The 15,643-nt window shown below is 55.6% G+C and overlaps 2 protein-coding genes across 2 annotated transcripts in view; one reads left to right on the forward strand and one right to left on the reverse strand.

The window, feature by feature from the left end:
- Window positions 1-3,192, forward strand: part of RAB20 (RAB20, member RAS oncogene family) — a 33,193-nt gene extending 30,001 nt beyond the window's left edge. The window contains exon 2 of the mRNA XM_007196768.2: window positions 2,200-3,192. Within this exon, the coding sequence (XP_007196830.2) occupies window positions 2,200-2,723 (524 nt within the window). The 3' untranslated portion in view covers window positions 2,724-3,192. The remainder of the gene's footprint in view (window positions 1-2,199) is intronic.
- A 9,359-nt stretch (window positions 3,193-12,551) lies between these two features.
- The window catches only part of COL4A2 (collagen type IV alpha 2 chain), a 177,023-nt gene continuing 173,931 nt past the window's right edge, over window positions 12,552-15,643 (reverse strand). Inside the window, 1 exon segment of the mRNA XM_057533227.1 lies at window positions 12,552-13,691. Within this exon segment, the coding sequence (XP_057389210.1) occupies window positions 13,434-13,691 (258 nt within the window). The 3' untranslated portion in view covers window positions 12,552-13,433.

A 15,643-nucleotide genomic window follows, 5' to 3' on the forward strand; every position in this document is an offset into this window, starting at 1 on the left:
CCTCGAGAATGGGCTCTCCTGCATATTGCAGGCTCTAGGCAACATTCTTTTACGAAGGGGCAGAGCCAGCATGACTCAGCACAGGCAACAGAGCCCAGGGTTAGCGCCAAAGGAATAGATCCCGTATGGAGTCAGGTTTGCTCTTCTCTGTTACACACCCAGGTCCAGGGGGTCTTCCCTCCGCCCATGGAGGGTGTGAACTCAGATGGCAGCCGTAGGAGGTGTGACTGTTCCCGGGGCCTGGGACGCCTTCAGGAGGGGCCCCATTTTGCATTTATGAACTTCCCTCCATGGAGTCAGTGAACCGTCTTCCCATCGTGAACGAGGAAGAAGGGAAACCAAGGGGGCCATTGGGGGAAAACCTGGGAACAAACGTGGTCACACTTGGCCTCCGGAGACCCCAAGGTGAGGGGCACTGGCCTTGCTGCTTACTGTGATCTGGGCCTTTTACATACATCAGGGCTTCTGATGATTTGATATGAAGGAATAAAGGTATTCAAGTGTGACGAAATTTCAGTTCTTTGGGGGTTTAACCCACCAAGGTTTTCCCTCCCTTCCTCTGTCCCCCTCCCTCTCTCTTCCCCCTCTTCTCCTCCCCTCCCCCTCCTCCTCTCCTCCCCCTCTTCCCCTCCCCCAGTGTCTTCCCCTGGGTCTGCAGTTCAGAGTAAAGGTGGGAGTTGAGATGGGTGCAGGGTGTAAATTCAGCCTCTGACATGATTGAGGCTCCCACCACCTAGCAAATGAGACCAAATGGTTACGAAACAAACCAAGAAATCTTACACGAGAGAAAAACTGTGTTGTCTTTTCTTTTAAAAAAAAACAAATGGAGGGGATGATTTGCGGCTTCACTTACTCAGCGCATTTAGTGGCACCGAGCACGGGGTCGGGGGTGGGGGGCGAGTAAAGCCACAGGTCCTGTCCTCCCTGGTGGAGACAGGTGTCTATTAGCTGCGTGACCGAGACCTCCACTTGGGGCTGGGCTGAGTGTCTGCGTCGGGGCTCAGAGGGACGAGGGACAGGCCAGGACAGGAGGGGGACCTGGAAGGGGGCCAGGGACCCCCGGGGAATTCACAGTCTTCAGAAGCCCTGGGAGGTGCCCACCCTCTCCCCAAAGGACCAGAGAGAAGGAGGTCGGCCCAAGGGAGATTTATGCTGTGTTCTCGCTGTGACTTGTCCAACTTAGAAAACACCCATTTCCCCTTAAAACTGAAAAGGCAAGGAAGGCCTCAGCCCCCCTGTGTGAAGTGTCCATTCCCAACAGCCCTGCCCAGGCTCTGAGGCGGGGAGCAGCCCTGGGCTGGGCTCAGGACTGTGTCCAGCTGTCCGGATCCTTCTTGAACCTTCTCCAGGGGATTTGCTCTCTGTCCCCCTCAGGGCTGTCACCTGGGGCCTGTGCAGCCCTGATTGGTGCCCACGGGCAGGTGAGGGAGGGAGGAAGAGGGGGGAGGAGGTCTGAGGGGCCCAGGGCCGTCTGCATCCGCTGTCGCTTCCCCACTCTGGGCAGGTAGGGGCCCAGGCTTCAGGGGCGGGGCCAGCCCTCGGTGGCGGGATGTCCATACCTGCTTTGCCGTGTGGCGTGCACAGCGGCACCCAACTTGGCTTGAAAGTGAAGTTGCCCTGTCTTCCCTCAAAGAGAGGGCATTTCCTTAGTGTGCGTGTTCTCTGTTCTGACACACTCACTTCTGAGCTCCTTCTCCAGGAGGTCCGCAGCCTGGGGGTGGGGAGGTGGCCTCGGAGGTGGGGCAGGGCCTTGGGCTCGGGGACCTCTGCTCCCCCCGGGAGCGCAGACTAGCTTGGTGCCACGTCAGCACGACTGCCACGCTGGGAGGTGGTACAGAGCGTGCCACCGAGGAGCAGGACCCTTGGCGGGAGCGTCGCGTGTAAGCATCCCCGTGTGAGACGCAGAAATAGGAGCAAGCCACGCCACCGCGCATTAGGGGGAAAGCAGGGCCCGGCTGTCTTCCTCGGTCTCGCGGGTTCACTGCGGTGGGCGGACGGGGCTGTGCAGGAACCGCTGGCCCTGGGGACTGGCCATCACCCCGTCTTTCTGCACAGCAGGGTCTCCGTGCCATTCAGCTCCAGCCACACCTACGTTTGGGGTCGCGGTTCCATGGTCCCTCCCGGGGGTCCCTGGCGGCATGGTCGGGGGGCCCGTCCAGAGAGGAGAGGTAACTGTATCTTTCTCCCCCTCGCCCCCAGGGCGCGAGCAGTTCCATGGCCTGGGCTCCATGTACTGCCGGGGGGCGGCCGCCGTCATCCTCACCTACGACGTGAACCACGCCCAGAGCCTGCTGGAGCTGGAGGACAGGTTCCTGGGCCTGACGGACACGGCCAGCGCCGACTGCCTCTTCGCCATCGTGGGAAACAAGGTGGACCTGAGTGAGGAGGGGCCCGGGGAGGGCGGCCAGGAGGGAGGGCCGGCTGGCGGCGGCGGCGGTGCAGCCCCCAGGCTGCCGAAGCAGGTGCAGCCGGAGGACGCGGTGGCCTTTTACAAAAAGATCCTCAAGTACAAGATGCTGGACGAGAAGGACGTGCCGGCTGCGGAGCAGATGTGCTTCGAGACCAGCGCCAAGACCGGGCACAACGTGGACCTGCTGTTTGAAACCCTGTTCGACATGGTGGTGCCTGTCATCCTGCAGCAGAGGGCCCAGGGGCCGCCGCAGACCGTGGACATCGCCAGCTCCAGGCCGCCCGCACGGACCAGCTCTGGGTGCTGCGCCTGACGCGCCCAGGCCCGGCCCCCGGGGTGCACGGACGGTCAGAGGAGCAGATCGGGGGCCACTTTGTAGAACTGCACTCGGCGGAGGAGACCGGGTGGAAATGCCAGCCAGTAGCGAAGGTCCCCGTGACTGGTCCCCCACGTACGTCGCTGCCCTGGGAGGTGGGGAGTGGACGGACCGTCCAGAGGAGCCCCCTGCAGAGCTGGGCTCCTGGAGACCGCCGTCCTCTGGCTGCCCCGTCCTCACACCTGGCCTCTGACAGAAGGTGTTCGGCTGTCTCGGCACCTGTGTGACTTTCAGACGTTTCTGCTCACTGTGATTTATCTTTGGTCCTACCATTCGGTACTTGTACCCTGATGCATCGTAACGATTCTCGGTAAATGTTAATTTATACAAAATCAGGAATCACTGTTTTTATATTGGTTGCAGCATTGTGAGCCACACGTATTATTAAAAAGGATTTCGAGAAGAACTTTGATTTAGACTTTTATTTGTGCTCCCCTAGGCTCCTTGCTGGGGGCGCTCGAGTGATGGCTGTGAGCTTAAGGCACGTCTCTCTATCTTTAAAAGTTGCATCGAATCCTACAAATTCCAGGTACTTAGGTTGGCCCATCTGCCTAGTTGTCTTGAAGACACGAGTTCCAATAATAGAAGCAAAACTAAAAGCTCTGTCTCTGCTGACCTCTGTGTGGGTTGCCCGTGCAGTTGCTGAATAGGAAACCTCTTTTCCGGGAGTGAGGTGTGGCTTTGTTCTTAGGAGATGCCAAGACAGGGAAGCTGTGAGACAGCAGTTTTGTTTTCTTAGAAATTTAATGGAAAACAAGTAGGTCAGGCTTGGGGCTCTCTGTTGGGAAAGGGGTTTCTCAGCCAGCTTGGCAGCTGTAATGAAACACCGCAGACCTTTATTTCTCAGTCCTGGGGGCTGGAAGCTACATTGAGGTGCCAGCCAACTCAGTTTCTGGTGAGGGCACTCTCCTGGCTTGTAGATGGCCACCTTTCTGCATGTGTCCTCACGTACTGGAGGGAGAGAGAGCTCTGGTGACTCTTTCCTTACAAGGGCACTAATCCCATCATGGGGGCCCCACCCTCATGGCTTCATCCAAACCTGATTACCTCCCAAAAGCCCCACCTCCAGACACCATCCCATCTGGGGGTTAGGACTTCAACATATGGATGTTGGGAGACACAAGCATTCAGTCCTTGACAGGAAGCAAAGTGGGGCAGAGGCTGGTGAACAATGTTTCATGAGCAGTAGTTTTTTGGGAGAGGTGTTCATTGTTTTTGCGGAGAGCCCATGATCTCTGATTCTGCGGCCTCTAGCCCTGCCTCTGCTCCCGGGTGGTGCACGTCCTCCGGGTAAGCAAACGAGCCCCATCTGTGTGATGGAAACACCAGCAGAGTCCTCTGTGTGTGACTGGGGAGGCCTCAGTTGAGATGCCCTGTTACTGAAGCAGATCTCGAGGTCTAAAACTACCATTTTGCAACCGTAGCCCGTTCAAAAGTGAAAACGAGTCAGTCTGATTACTTTTCATTGACGTGGCTTAGTTTCCCATTTAGTGGTTGGAAGTTGTATTTATTTTTCCGTAAAGTGTGTCTTTGCTAGTGAGACGTCTGGGAGACCCAGGAACTTGTCTTTGAAGACTGTGGAGGGGAAAAAGCATCCTAGGAAATTATTTCTGTCTTCGTACTTGAAGGCAGGGGTGGCTGAGTTCCCACAGCCCTTTCCTCCTGAATAGTCTGATTCTCTTGCCCATCTGCTCTGAGCACCCCCAGCTCGTGCCCTTGAATGACCCCGGGTTCTGGAGGATGGCCCAGGACGGCACCTTCTCCATCAACAACACGTAAGCATTGCACCCTCACTGCTGCCCTAAAAAGTAGGCTTCGCTCTGGGCTCTGACCCAAGTGGACTTTGGGTGCCAGCCTGGGCTCTCGCCGGGGAGGCTGGTCCTGGGGTCTGAGCCTGCTCACGGGTTCCCAGCCGTGGTCGCTCGCGGGCCCAGTTCCCGACTAGGGGACCAGGTCAGTTCTGGGGAAGCTTCAGCTGCTTTAGTGAGCTAGCCAGTGGAGAAGGAGGGGATCCTCTGCTGGATGCGGGTTCGAGCTGGGACCTCAAACATTCCTTCTTTCCCTTTGATCAAATGCAGCTGCTGTGTGGCTGGGAGGCCACGGACAGCCGTGGGTTAACCTGCTGAGCCTGGCCCAGGAGCCATCGCTGCAGACTTTCACCCGCGTGTCCTCAGAAACCTTCTCCTCAACAGCAGCTCCTGGCCGGGCATTTCCTGGTGGCCTCGAGGTGTCCTGTGTGGGAAGTTTTGAGGGGGGTTATGTTGTAATCTGGGTGCTGGAAACCATGGTTCCCCGTTTTCACAGGCCGCTAGGCTGGTGTCTTAAGAGAACCGCTTTGTCATTTCTGAACCCGACCTCCTGGTTGAATGAGCTCTGCCCGCTGTGCCAGCAACCCTCCCCCGCAGACGGCCGGCAGCTCCACCTCCAGCGAGGTCTCCCTCTGGCCGAGGTGCGCCGGGGCTCAGAGGCCGGTTGCTGTGGGCAGTGGATCGGAGGTGGTTTTGTCCTCCCGAGAGAAGGGGGATGGAGCTGACTCGTGCTCTACCTCCGAGCTCCGCGCCGGCCCTGCACAGGCGGAGCACCTGCGCCGATGACCGCAGACCACCTGAGGGGGGCGAGCCCTGGGCACTTGCTCTTGTGTCCAAGAGCAAGCGGTGGGGTGGTCTCCCCAGGAGTCTGGAATGTTTTGAGGCAGAATCTGCTCCCGCTGTGGCTGATGGAACCGGGGGCTGTTCTTGCCTTTGTGTAACGAGGCAGGGCCAGCCCTCTTCCGCACCCGACGCCGCCTGCCCTCATTATGTCACACCCCGTCCCCGTTCCCTTAGCACGTGGCCCGATCTTTTCCACTTCTCGAAGCGGGACCCTTTGGCCTGCACTGTCAGAGCGGGGCAGAGTTGCTGGGTCTGCAGTGTAGACCCTGCACACGGTGTGCCCGCTCTGGATGCTGTTGGGCCCCGTCCTTCCTCTCTGGGTCCTGGAGAAAGGTCGACCTTCCCTCCCCTCCCGTGCATTGACCTTGAGCTCACTGCCCCTCCCCGCAGCAGGAGGGTCTGGAAGGCAGCTGGTTTGGGGGGTGTGAGGACCCAGCACCCGGGCAAGGAAAGCTGCATCTAGAGCTGGAGTCCCCGGTGGCTGGAGAGGCAGACCCGCCGAGGTCTTGTCCCGGCCTTCCAGGGCCGGGCAGCCCGGAGCCTCCTTCCTGCCTGCGTTCGGCTTCGCTGTTCCGGCTTCTAGCAGGCAGACGCTCACTGCCCAAGACACGAGCAGCGCCCCTCACTTCACTCCACCTGGTCCTTTCCCGGAAGAGTCCTGAGGCCCAGAGGGAGTCTCCTCGCTGCTCATCTCCCGGGCCCAGGGCTGCTGGCGACGGTCGCAGGGAGGAGGGCCGGGCGGGTCCCCAGGCCCCCGCCCACCCTCCTCCCTCGGCTTCACCCGCCCGTTCCTTCAGGAGGTGCGGGGACCCCCAACAGACTCCTCCTAATCCACGTGCAAGAATTCCTTCCCAGGAGCCCTGCAGGTAAACCCGACTCTTTCTAGGTGTGGAATAAGGGCTAAGGCAGCTCCAGGCGAGAGTGTGGGTCTCCCTGTCAGAGAAGCTGGACCCTGACCTCCAGATCATCAAACGGCCTCTGTGGAAATGGCTGCAGTTTTATGACTGTTTTACGCCATCGAATGACCCACAGGCTCCAAGTCAGCCTCCCTCTAGGGCCCTTTGCTCCTGAACTTGGCCGTGGAAGGAGGCAGGGCCCCCGTTGGTCAGCCCTGCGCTTGGCAAGGCCCCCGGCAGTCAGCATGCAGGTGGGGAGGGTGTCGGAGGCCCCCAGGGTATGCCTCCCCCCCAGTCACCGGGCCAGCGTGGAGTTGGGGCTCCATCAACGGCAGCGACTTGGGGAAGGCGACTCAGTGTCTGGGGGGCTTGGGCTGGAGTGCCTGCTGACTAGCCTTGCTGTGTCATTTCATCCACTTGACTCACCCCCCTTTGGTGGAACCTCCTTAGTTGTAAAATGGAGCGAGCATCCCTGCCTCACAGAGGGTGGCAGGCGGGGCACACCCCGGGAGAGCCCTGAGCACAGGGCTGCGGCAGTGGGGACGAGTGACCGTCCCCCAAGGTGTGACTGTCAGATAGCGCGACGGGGGGGAACTGGCCTGAAAGACATTCTTTCCCTTTCTCAGTAACGTCAAAAAAAAGTCGGATTCACCCGAGAACACTTTGCTTTGTGAAGCTCTGACTTTATACCTTTAAAAAAATTTGTTTTTAGGGATTGTGAATGATGTTTGACTGGGAAGTACAGGAACTGGAAAAGGTGCTTTCTCTCCCGAGGGATGTGTGCGCACGTGCATGCATGTGAGTGCGTGTATGTGCAGTGTGACGCGCGTGCACGGGTGTGGTGTATGTGTGCGCGAGTGCGTGTATGTGTACGTATGACGCGTGTGCATGGGTGTATGTGTACTGTGCATGTGACTGCATGTATGTGCACGTGTGATTGTGTGCACGGGTATGCGTGTATGTGTGCATGTGAGTGCATGTATGTGCACGTATGATGCCTGTTCACTTGTGTATGTGTACTGTGCATGTGAGAGCGTGTATGTGCACGTGTGATGAATGTGCACGGGTGTATGTGTACTGTGCATGTGAGAGCGTGTATGTGCACGTATGACACGTGTGCACGGGTGTGTGTGTACTGTGCGTGTGAGTGCGTGTATGTGCATGTATGACACGTGTGCACGGGTGTATGTGTACTGTGCGTGTGAGAGCGTGTATGTGCACGTATGACGCGTGTGCGCAGGTGTATGTGTACTGTGCGTGTGAGAGCGTGTATGTGCACGTATGACGCATGTGCGCAGGTGTATGTGTACTGTGCGTATGAGTGCATGTATATGCAGTGTGACGTGTGTGCACGGGTATGCGTGTACTGTGCACGTGAGTATGTATGTGCACGTGTGATGCCTGTGCACTTGTGCATGTGTACATGTGTGTATGAGTGCTTGTATGTGCATGTGTGACGTGTGTGCACGGGGGCATGCACATGCACAACACCAGCACGTGTGCCTTTAGTAAACATCCACCAACAGTGGAAGCTGATGCTGGGCACAGGTGGGGCCCAAGAGCCGCGCTCCCTGGCACCCGGCGGTCTCAGCCCTGGTGACCACGCCACCCAGAAGTCGCTGGACGCCTGCGATGGCTGTCCCTCCCTGACGTGGTGCCCGGGGGCTGGTCCTTCTCAGGGGTTCAGGGTAGCCGCTCTGCCGGCACAAGTCCACACGCTCTTTGGGGCAGTGGTGCGGCTGGGCACCCAGCAGGTTTTTTTTTTTTTTTTTAATTTTATGTATTTATTTATTTATGGCTGTGTTGGGTCTTCGTTTCTGTGCGAGGGCTTTCTCTAGTTGCGGCAAGCAGCGGCCACTCTTCATCGCGGTGTGCGGGCCTCTCACTGTCACGGCCTCTCTTGTTGCGGAGCACAGGCTCCAGACGCGCAGGCTCAGTAGTTGTGGCTCACGGGCCTAGTTGCTCCGCGGCATGTGGGATCTTCCCAGACCAGGGCTCGAACCCGTGTCCCCTGCATTGGCAGGCAGATTCTCACCCACTGCGCCACCAGGGAAGCCCCACCCAGCAGGTTTTGAGCCTGGTGGGAGGGGGCAGGCCGGGGCCCACGTGAGGACCGGTCACTCCAAGGAGCGTGCTGGGAGAAGTGGGCTCAGTAACCTGCGGTGGGAGACGGGGCGAGGGAAGATCCCGCAGGTGAGGAGGGGGTTCGGGGGGGGTGGGAGATGCTCCCAGCTTCTTCCTGACATTGCACTGGACGTGGACGTGGCTCTCGGATACACCTGTTTCCACCAGCTCCTAAAATGTCCACCATCCTTTCTTTTCCTCCTGCTTTACATTACTATTAACTGAGGTCCATGCTTTATTTAGATCCCCTTAATTTCACCTAATGTCTTTTCTCTGTTCAGGGTCCCATCTGGGCACCACATGACATTTAGTGGTCACATCTCCTTAGGGTCCCCATGGCTCTAACAGCCTCTCAGACCACCTTGTTTTGGTGACCTTGATGGCCTTGAGGGGTACGGACAGGTGTTCTGTAGGATACCCCTTGACTGGGATTTGTCCGATGTGTTCCTCCTGATACGGCTGGGGTGGAGGTTTGGGAGGAAGAGCACAGAGGTAAGTGCTGTCCTCAGGTCATGCTATCGGGGCTCCCGCTGTTACCGTGACTCATCACTGATCACATGGCCCAGGTGTGTGGGTCACGGTCCCCGCGGCACAGGTGCCCTCTCCGCTCCTTCCACACTCTGCTCTCTGGAAGGATGTCGCCAGGCATAGCGTACACACCCCTCCTTTATGGTAGAATAACTACCCACTTTAACTGGGTGTTTTTACAAGGATTTGTCTCTTCTCCCCATTCATTTATTGATTCCATTGTTATATCAGTGTGGACTCACGAACATTCTTTTGATTCTTTGGGTTATAATTCAGGATGGCTTCCTTCTTGATCACGTTATCCCAGCTTTCGTGAACGGGAAGCTGTGTCTGTTGGCTGCTGTGTCCCTTTGACCCATTCCCATCTCTGGGGTTTATTTATTTATTTTTTAAAATTTATTTATTTATTTACTATTTATTTTTGGTTGCGTTGGGTCTTCGTTGCTGCGCGTGGGCTTTCTCTAGTTGTGGCGAGCGGGAGCTACTCTTCGTTGCGGTGCGCGGGCTTCTCATTGCGGTGGCTTCTCTTGCTGCGGAGCACGGGCTCTAGGCGTGCGGGCTTCAGTAGTCATGGCTCACGGGCTCAGTAGTTGTGGCTCGCGGGCTCCAGACGCGCAGGCTCAGTAGTTGTGGCTCACGGGCTCAGTTGCTCCGCGGCATGTGGGATCTTCCCGGACCAGGGCTTGAACCCATGTCCCCTGCATTGGCAGGTGGATTCTTAACCACTGAGCCATCTGGGAAGCCCATGGCGCTTTATTTTAATTACTTTTTTTATTGCCTGTATCCCCCAGTAAACTAAAATTTCTACGGGCAGGCACTGTTTCTTGTTCAGTGTGGTATTCTTACCACTCAGGACAACTGATGTGTGCCTTCAACAAATATGTTCTTGAAAAAATACTTGTCAAAGGAATAAATAAATAAATATGCCGCATTTATAAATATAGAAAAAAATGAGCGATGGACTCCTTCTGGGAACGGCAGCCTGGAGGTAGGGCCACGTCCAGGTGTGATCTGAGCCCGGGTGTCCCTCGGGCGGATGGACGAGGTGGACGCCTCTGTGCTCATGTCACCCTCCCCGGTGGCTCACCCGTACCTGTGGCACTTGCTGAGTGTGCTGACCGGGCCACGTGCCACGTAGCTCTCGAGTGGCAGGGTTGCCATTTCCCGTATTTATACCCTGCAAACCGTTCACTTGGGTTTGTCCTGCCGCTTCACAGTCCTCCCGCAGCTCGATATCACCCCTTCTGTGCGTGTGAGGAATTTCCCTTCAGAAGGGTTCCACCTCACCCCTGCACAGCCTATTTTGGATACCTCTTGTCCGTGGGAACATTTTTTTTTTATAACTTTTTTAACCCTTTAATTAATTTATTTATTTTTGGCTGTGTTGGGTCTTCATTTCTGTGCGAGGGCTTTCTCTAGTTGCGGCAAGCGGGGGCCACTCTTCATCGCGGTGCGTGGGCCTCTCACTATCGTGGCCTCTCTTGTTGCGGAGCACAGGCTCCAGATGCGCAGGCTCAGTAGTTGTGGCTCACGGGCCCAGCTGCTCCGCGGCATGTGGGATCTTCCCAGACCAGGGCTCGAACCCGTGTCCCCTGCATTGGCAGGCAGATTCTCAACCACTGTGCCACAGGGAAGCCCTGTGGGAACGTTTTTAAAACCCACCAATGGCAGCGAGTCTCCAACCCCTTCTTCTTGAGGCTGGGACACGTCACCAAACTCACATGATGGTGAGCACGCCAGCTCTCTTGGGGCCCTTCCACACGTAGGAACGGATTTAATTCTCAGGACGCCACCGTGGCGAGCAGGGTCTTCGGTTCAGCTCACCTGGTGGCCCCCAGGCACAGAGCTGCCCCAGGGTCCTCCCGACTCGCTCTTCCCAGGCAGCGGGAAGCTGGAGCGACACTCCAGGACTTTCTCCGTCTTTCCTGGTGCCCCTCCGACCAGCCAGGATGCTTCCAGAGGTATCTCCTCTGGTTTAACGTGGGTCCTGGCATCGTCTGTGCGAGGGGTGAGGAAAGCCACCTTATGAAGCGGTTGCGAGACAGTGATTCTAATCTCAGGGCACCCACTCTCTGGATAATGGGGGGGCAGCATCGGCCACTCAAGTACGCTTAGCTTCCGGGGTGGTGGTTACTCTCAGCCCTGAGAAACTAGACCAGAAAAATCTCACGCAACATGCAAGGGTCTGTGAAGGGCAGAGTTTGAATTTTCAAGGTTCAGAAGGTTGGCTGTTTGATCCAGGCTAGGAATCTTCACCTGCTATCCTTGCACAGGATCATGAGCTTTGTTGCACAAACAGATGTTGGGGTTATGGATTATTTGTTTGTGTTCGGTTTATATTTTATGGTCGACATTTTGGAATCCAATTATGTATCGAGATTTTGATCTTGGTCTTCTCGCCTTATGTATTTCAGGTGTGAGGGTCAGTGTTTAATGCTGGGCACCTACCTCTGATGTGCGAACCTCACAGAGGCATCAAAGCTAAACCATGTGAAATCGTGCATATGAAACTTTTGAAAATTATAAAACACTACAGAATTTAAAGAATCTTTAAAACAGCTGTCCCATCACCTTCCTGTGCTGGGCATCTTACAGGCCCTGGCCTCAGCCTCTGGGCTCACCTTTTCCACTGCAGCTGTTGCTATGGAAACCAGATGTCCACAGGTGTAGCCTACAATGCCTTGCATCAGCTTCACCTGGTTCTCTGATACCGCAACCTGGGGTGCTAGGAGCCCACTCAGCCCCAGACATGTGAGGCAGCCTGACCCCTGGGGGCAAGAGCTGGAGGCTGAAAATGTGCCTTTCCCACACCTGGGGGGGGACCATCTGAGTGTCCCTCTGTGGCCTCCCTCGGTGGGTCCCCGCAGGATTGAACCCTGAGCCCTCCACAGTGGCAGCCCCCTTAGTGAGGTGCCCTGCTTCCTGGGTCGCTCTGCCCAGGCCCTGTTCCACTGCCTGGAGTCACGTCCCCACGTAACCCTCCAGGGCAGAGTCCTTGCCCTGGGCGGCCGCTGGGGGGATGCAGGCCAGGAAGGTGCTGATCTCCTTCAAATAACATTATCACGTGGAATTATTATGATAACACTGTCACCTTGTTAACTGTAGAAACTGTACTTAGAAAAAGTTTAATATGAGATTGAATTTTAAAGGGTAAAAATAAATTCTGTGAGTTGGGTACCTGAAGGTCAGCCAGGTTCCAGAGAAATTGAAGCCGGAAATGTGTCTTGGAGGCTATTTCTTGGAAACACTGGGATTTTGTTGGGATGTTGTGCTGGGGCTGGTTGCGTGACTGGAAGTGTGTTTGTGCGGTACCCAGCCTGCTAATCCCCGTGAGTGACGGTGCGGGTGTTTTCTGTAAACATTAACGCATTATAAACACAAACACAGTTCCCTGGGAAACGAATGACAACACCACAGGCTTGTGTTCAATCTGCTGAAACTTGGAAAAAACAGCTGCGCGCTGCCGAGCTGGGTGCAGGGCTCGCACTTGGGCCCGGATGCAGTGTTCTGGGGTTCATGGCAAAGTTTGCGCTCTATGGACTTGAGAAAATGAGGCAGGCAATGACTCAGGGTATAAAAACGTTCAAAGCGAACTTTTATTTGGGGGTCGTTACAGAGGATGGAGTAGTCATAGGAATACAATTCTGCACAAAGTACGGAGGGTAAATGTCCAGGGACGGCCTGGGGGCAGTGGAAGCATCACTTCCGACCCTACAAAGTTTGCTGTCACGCAGCCTGGCTGACAACAGACAGTGATAAGGTCTTCGCTTCTACGTGAGTTTTGCCGAACCCGACGGTCTGTAAGGGGTGGTGGGAAGAGTGATAGCTGGTGTGCGGACATCAGTGGCTTTTACAACAAAAGGCACAGTCGGCCTTCCTGAGAGGACTAAGATCCTTCGCGTGGCCAGCGTTTGGGAGAAGAGGGCGCTGTCACCACGGGGGCCCGGAGAGCAGGGCTGGGTCCACCCCCAGGAGCCCCCCGTGCGGGAACAGCGGGAGTGAGCTCAGGAGCCCGCAGGCTGCACACGGCCTCACCTGTCTATACCTCCCCGTTGAGTTCAGTAAGTGGGTGATCAGTGGCGGCTGAGACTGCAGGGACTACACAGATACACAGGAAGAAGTTAGCTACACTGAGCGGGGAACCGTCTAGTACGGATGGCCTGAGAGGGAGGGTTCATGGTCTTCCATTTTGGGGGGTCAGGGTGTCCTACAGACGTGGGGAGAGTGGGCAGCGCCTTGGACGCCACGGGGTTATTTGGTCAAAGCGCTGGTGCTGAATTCCTTTGGTAGCCCTTATTTTATTATTCTTTTGGTTTGTTTTTTTAAAGAAAAAAAGATGAAGTCAATTTTTGGGTCGGCATCTGAGGTAATAAGTTAAGAATAAGCACCAAAGTGGCCCCCCGCTGCGTGTCCCCTGGAGAAGCGTGTCCGGCGGGATGGCCCCGACATCACAGGTTCTTCATGCACACCTGGCAGCGGCTGATGTGTGTGCGAATGAGGCCGGCCTTGAGCGTGTCGGCCGAGGGTGTGCCCTGGAAGCTCTGCTCGGGGATGGTGGTGAGCCAGAAGCTGTACTTGTTGGCATAGTAGTGGCAGGTGCCTCGGGCGCCGTTGCACTCGATGAATGGTGTGGCCCGGAAGTCCTCCAGGCAGCTGCCCGGTGACACCAGCGACTGGCCGCCCCCTTCGTCGCCCGCGGCCGTGTGCTGTGCAGGGGAGGGGGACAGGGCAGAAGAGATGCCGACACGTTAACTTTTTCTTTTAAAGGAAAAATAAAACAGCAAGGTCCTGCTGTAGAGCACAGGGAACGCTGTGCAATATCCTGGGATAAACCATCAGGGGAAAGAATATGAAAAAGAATGTATATATGTGTATTACCGAGTCACCGTGCTGTACAGTGGAAATTAGCACAACCTTGTAAGTCAACTATGCTTTAATAAAGTAAATTAAAAAAAAAAATCAACATGTGGGTCAGAACCAGAGGGTCTATTAAAATTAAGCACCAGGGAATTCCCTGGCCGTCCAGTGGTTAGGACTCCGAGCTCTCACTGCCGAGGGCCCAGGTTCGATTCCTGGTCGGGGAACTAAGATCCCACAAGCCTTGCGGCGCAGCCAAAAAAAAAAACAAAAAAATTAAGCACCAAAGTGCCTCCTGCCCTCCTCCTTTGCTAATGTTTATGAAGGGGGAGTACGGGTGCTTTGAATCTTATTATTTTTTTAAGAAAAGCTCTACTTGCTGATTTTTCTACACTGAACACGTAATACTAGTGTAATTAGTTTTTTTCAATCAGAGGGTTGTTAAATTAGCAATTAGTTGCTTGAGATGATTCTGCTTGGGAGACCTGGCCAAGTGTTGGAGGGCATTTTCTTTGCCACTTTCAAGTTCTACTTTCTCTTGGTTTCATAAACATGTTCAGCTTTTACGAAGGGGCACGGCGGGGCCCCGGATCGCAAAGCTTCTCTCTGAAAAGTGTCATCGGGCTCGGTCCAGCGAGCCCAGCGGTAAGTGTGGCATCAGAACCCACGAATTTAGAACAGGAGCACCTTGGCCACGGTGGGCAGGGCACAGAAGAGGCTGTCCTATGAGACATTTGGGCAGAAGCCCAGTTTAACCTTTTCTTCAAATGAAGCAGCAAAGAACAAAAGCCTCTGAATAGCTTTTTGCTCACAGAATGCGGAAGCCTTCCCAAACAGGGCTACCGTGTGTTGTCAGCAGAGACAAGCAGGCGTGTCTTCATGGGGCATCTCAAGCCCCGCTTTGGCCTGAAAGAGCCGAGGCCCTGCTGGTCCCCCCACGCGTGTGCGCACACACACACACGTGTGCACACACACACACACCCCTTTTCCAATGTGCTCGCCTCAGCGGACAAGCCTCTGGCTTTGGGACTCAAGCAGCTGATGTCTCTTAAGAGAATCACTCGTTGGGCACTCGGCCTGTGAGGACCTCATTTGAATCGAAAGGAAAAAGTAAACCGATGGCCGGCTGGAGACTTACAGTCGCCACCAGACCAGCCTCGAGAGGGATCACTGAGGTAAGGGGGGGCCGACGTCTTTGCTGCTGTGGCAGCGATGGATCAAAGCGTGTCTTGTGTGCAGACAAGACAGGGACCGTCCCCCAGACAGGCAGGGGGACACTAAGCTGTGTGCTGGCTCTCCGGCGTCTGTGCCAGCAGGTGCTTCCGTGTTCTTGGAAGGGAAGGTGTGGGCAGCGCATCAGTGCCGCCCTGGTTGTACAGCGGGGCGAGGGGACCATGGTCCTCTTGTCACCCGCCTTGGGGGTGTCAAGGGCCAGGCTGGCAGGAGGCGCTTACTGAGGATCATGTGTGCTTATCCCTTATCCCGTGACACAGCTCGAGATGTAATTGCTAATAAAAGAAGGGCTGTCTGACCTTTTTGGATACAGTGTAATCACTCCCTTCACAAGGAAGAGGCTCGTTTTTCATTTTTGAATTTCTCGATGGGACCAGAGCTCTGTCCATCCACCAAAGCCCCCTGACATGATTAGCTCCTGAAAAGCAGACAGTTGCCTGTCCCAGCACAGAACTTAGTATCCTGTTGCTTCAAATTATTGCAGCAGCAATACCTTAAAAAATGTTAAAAAATCAACACTTGTTTGTCTTCTCCTTCCTTTCCCAGAATCCAGGTTTTTTTTTTCTGT

The sequence above is a fragment of the Balaenoptera acutorostrata genome, chromosome 18 (genome assembly GCF_949987535.1).
Source record: "Balaenoptera acutorostrata chromosome 18, mBalAcu1.1, whole genome shotgun sequence".
NCBI classification, from domain to species: domain Eukaryota; kingdom Metazoa; phylum Chordata; class Mammalia; order Artiodactyla; family Balaenopteridae; genus Balaenoptera; species Balaenoptera acutorostrata.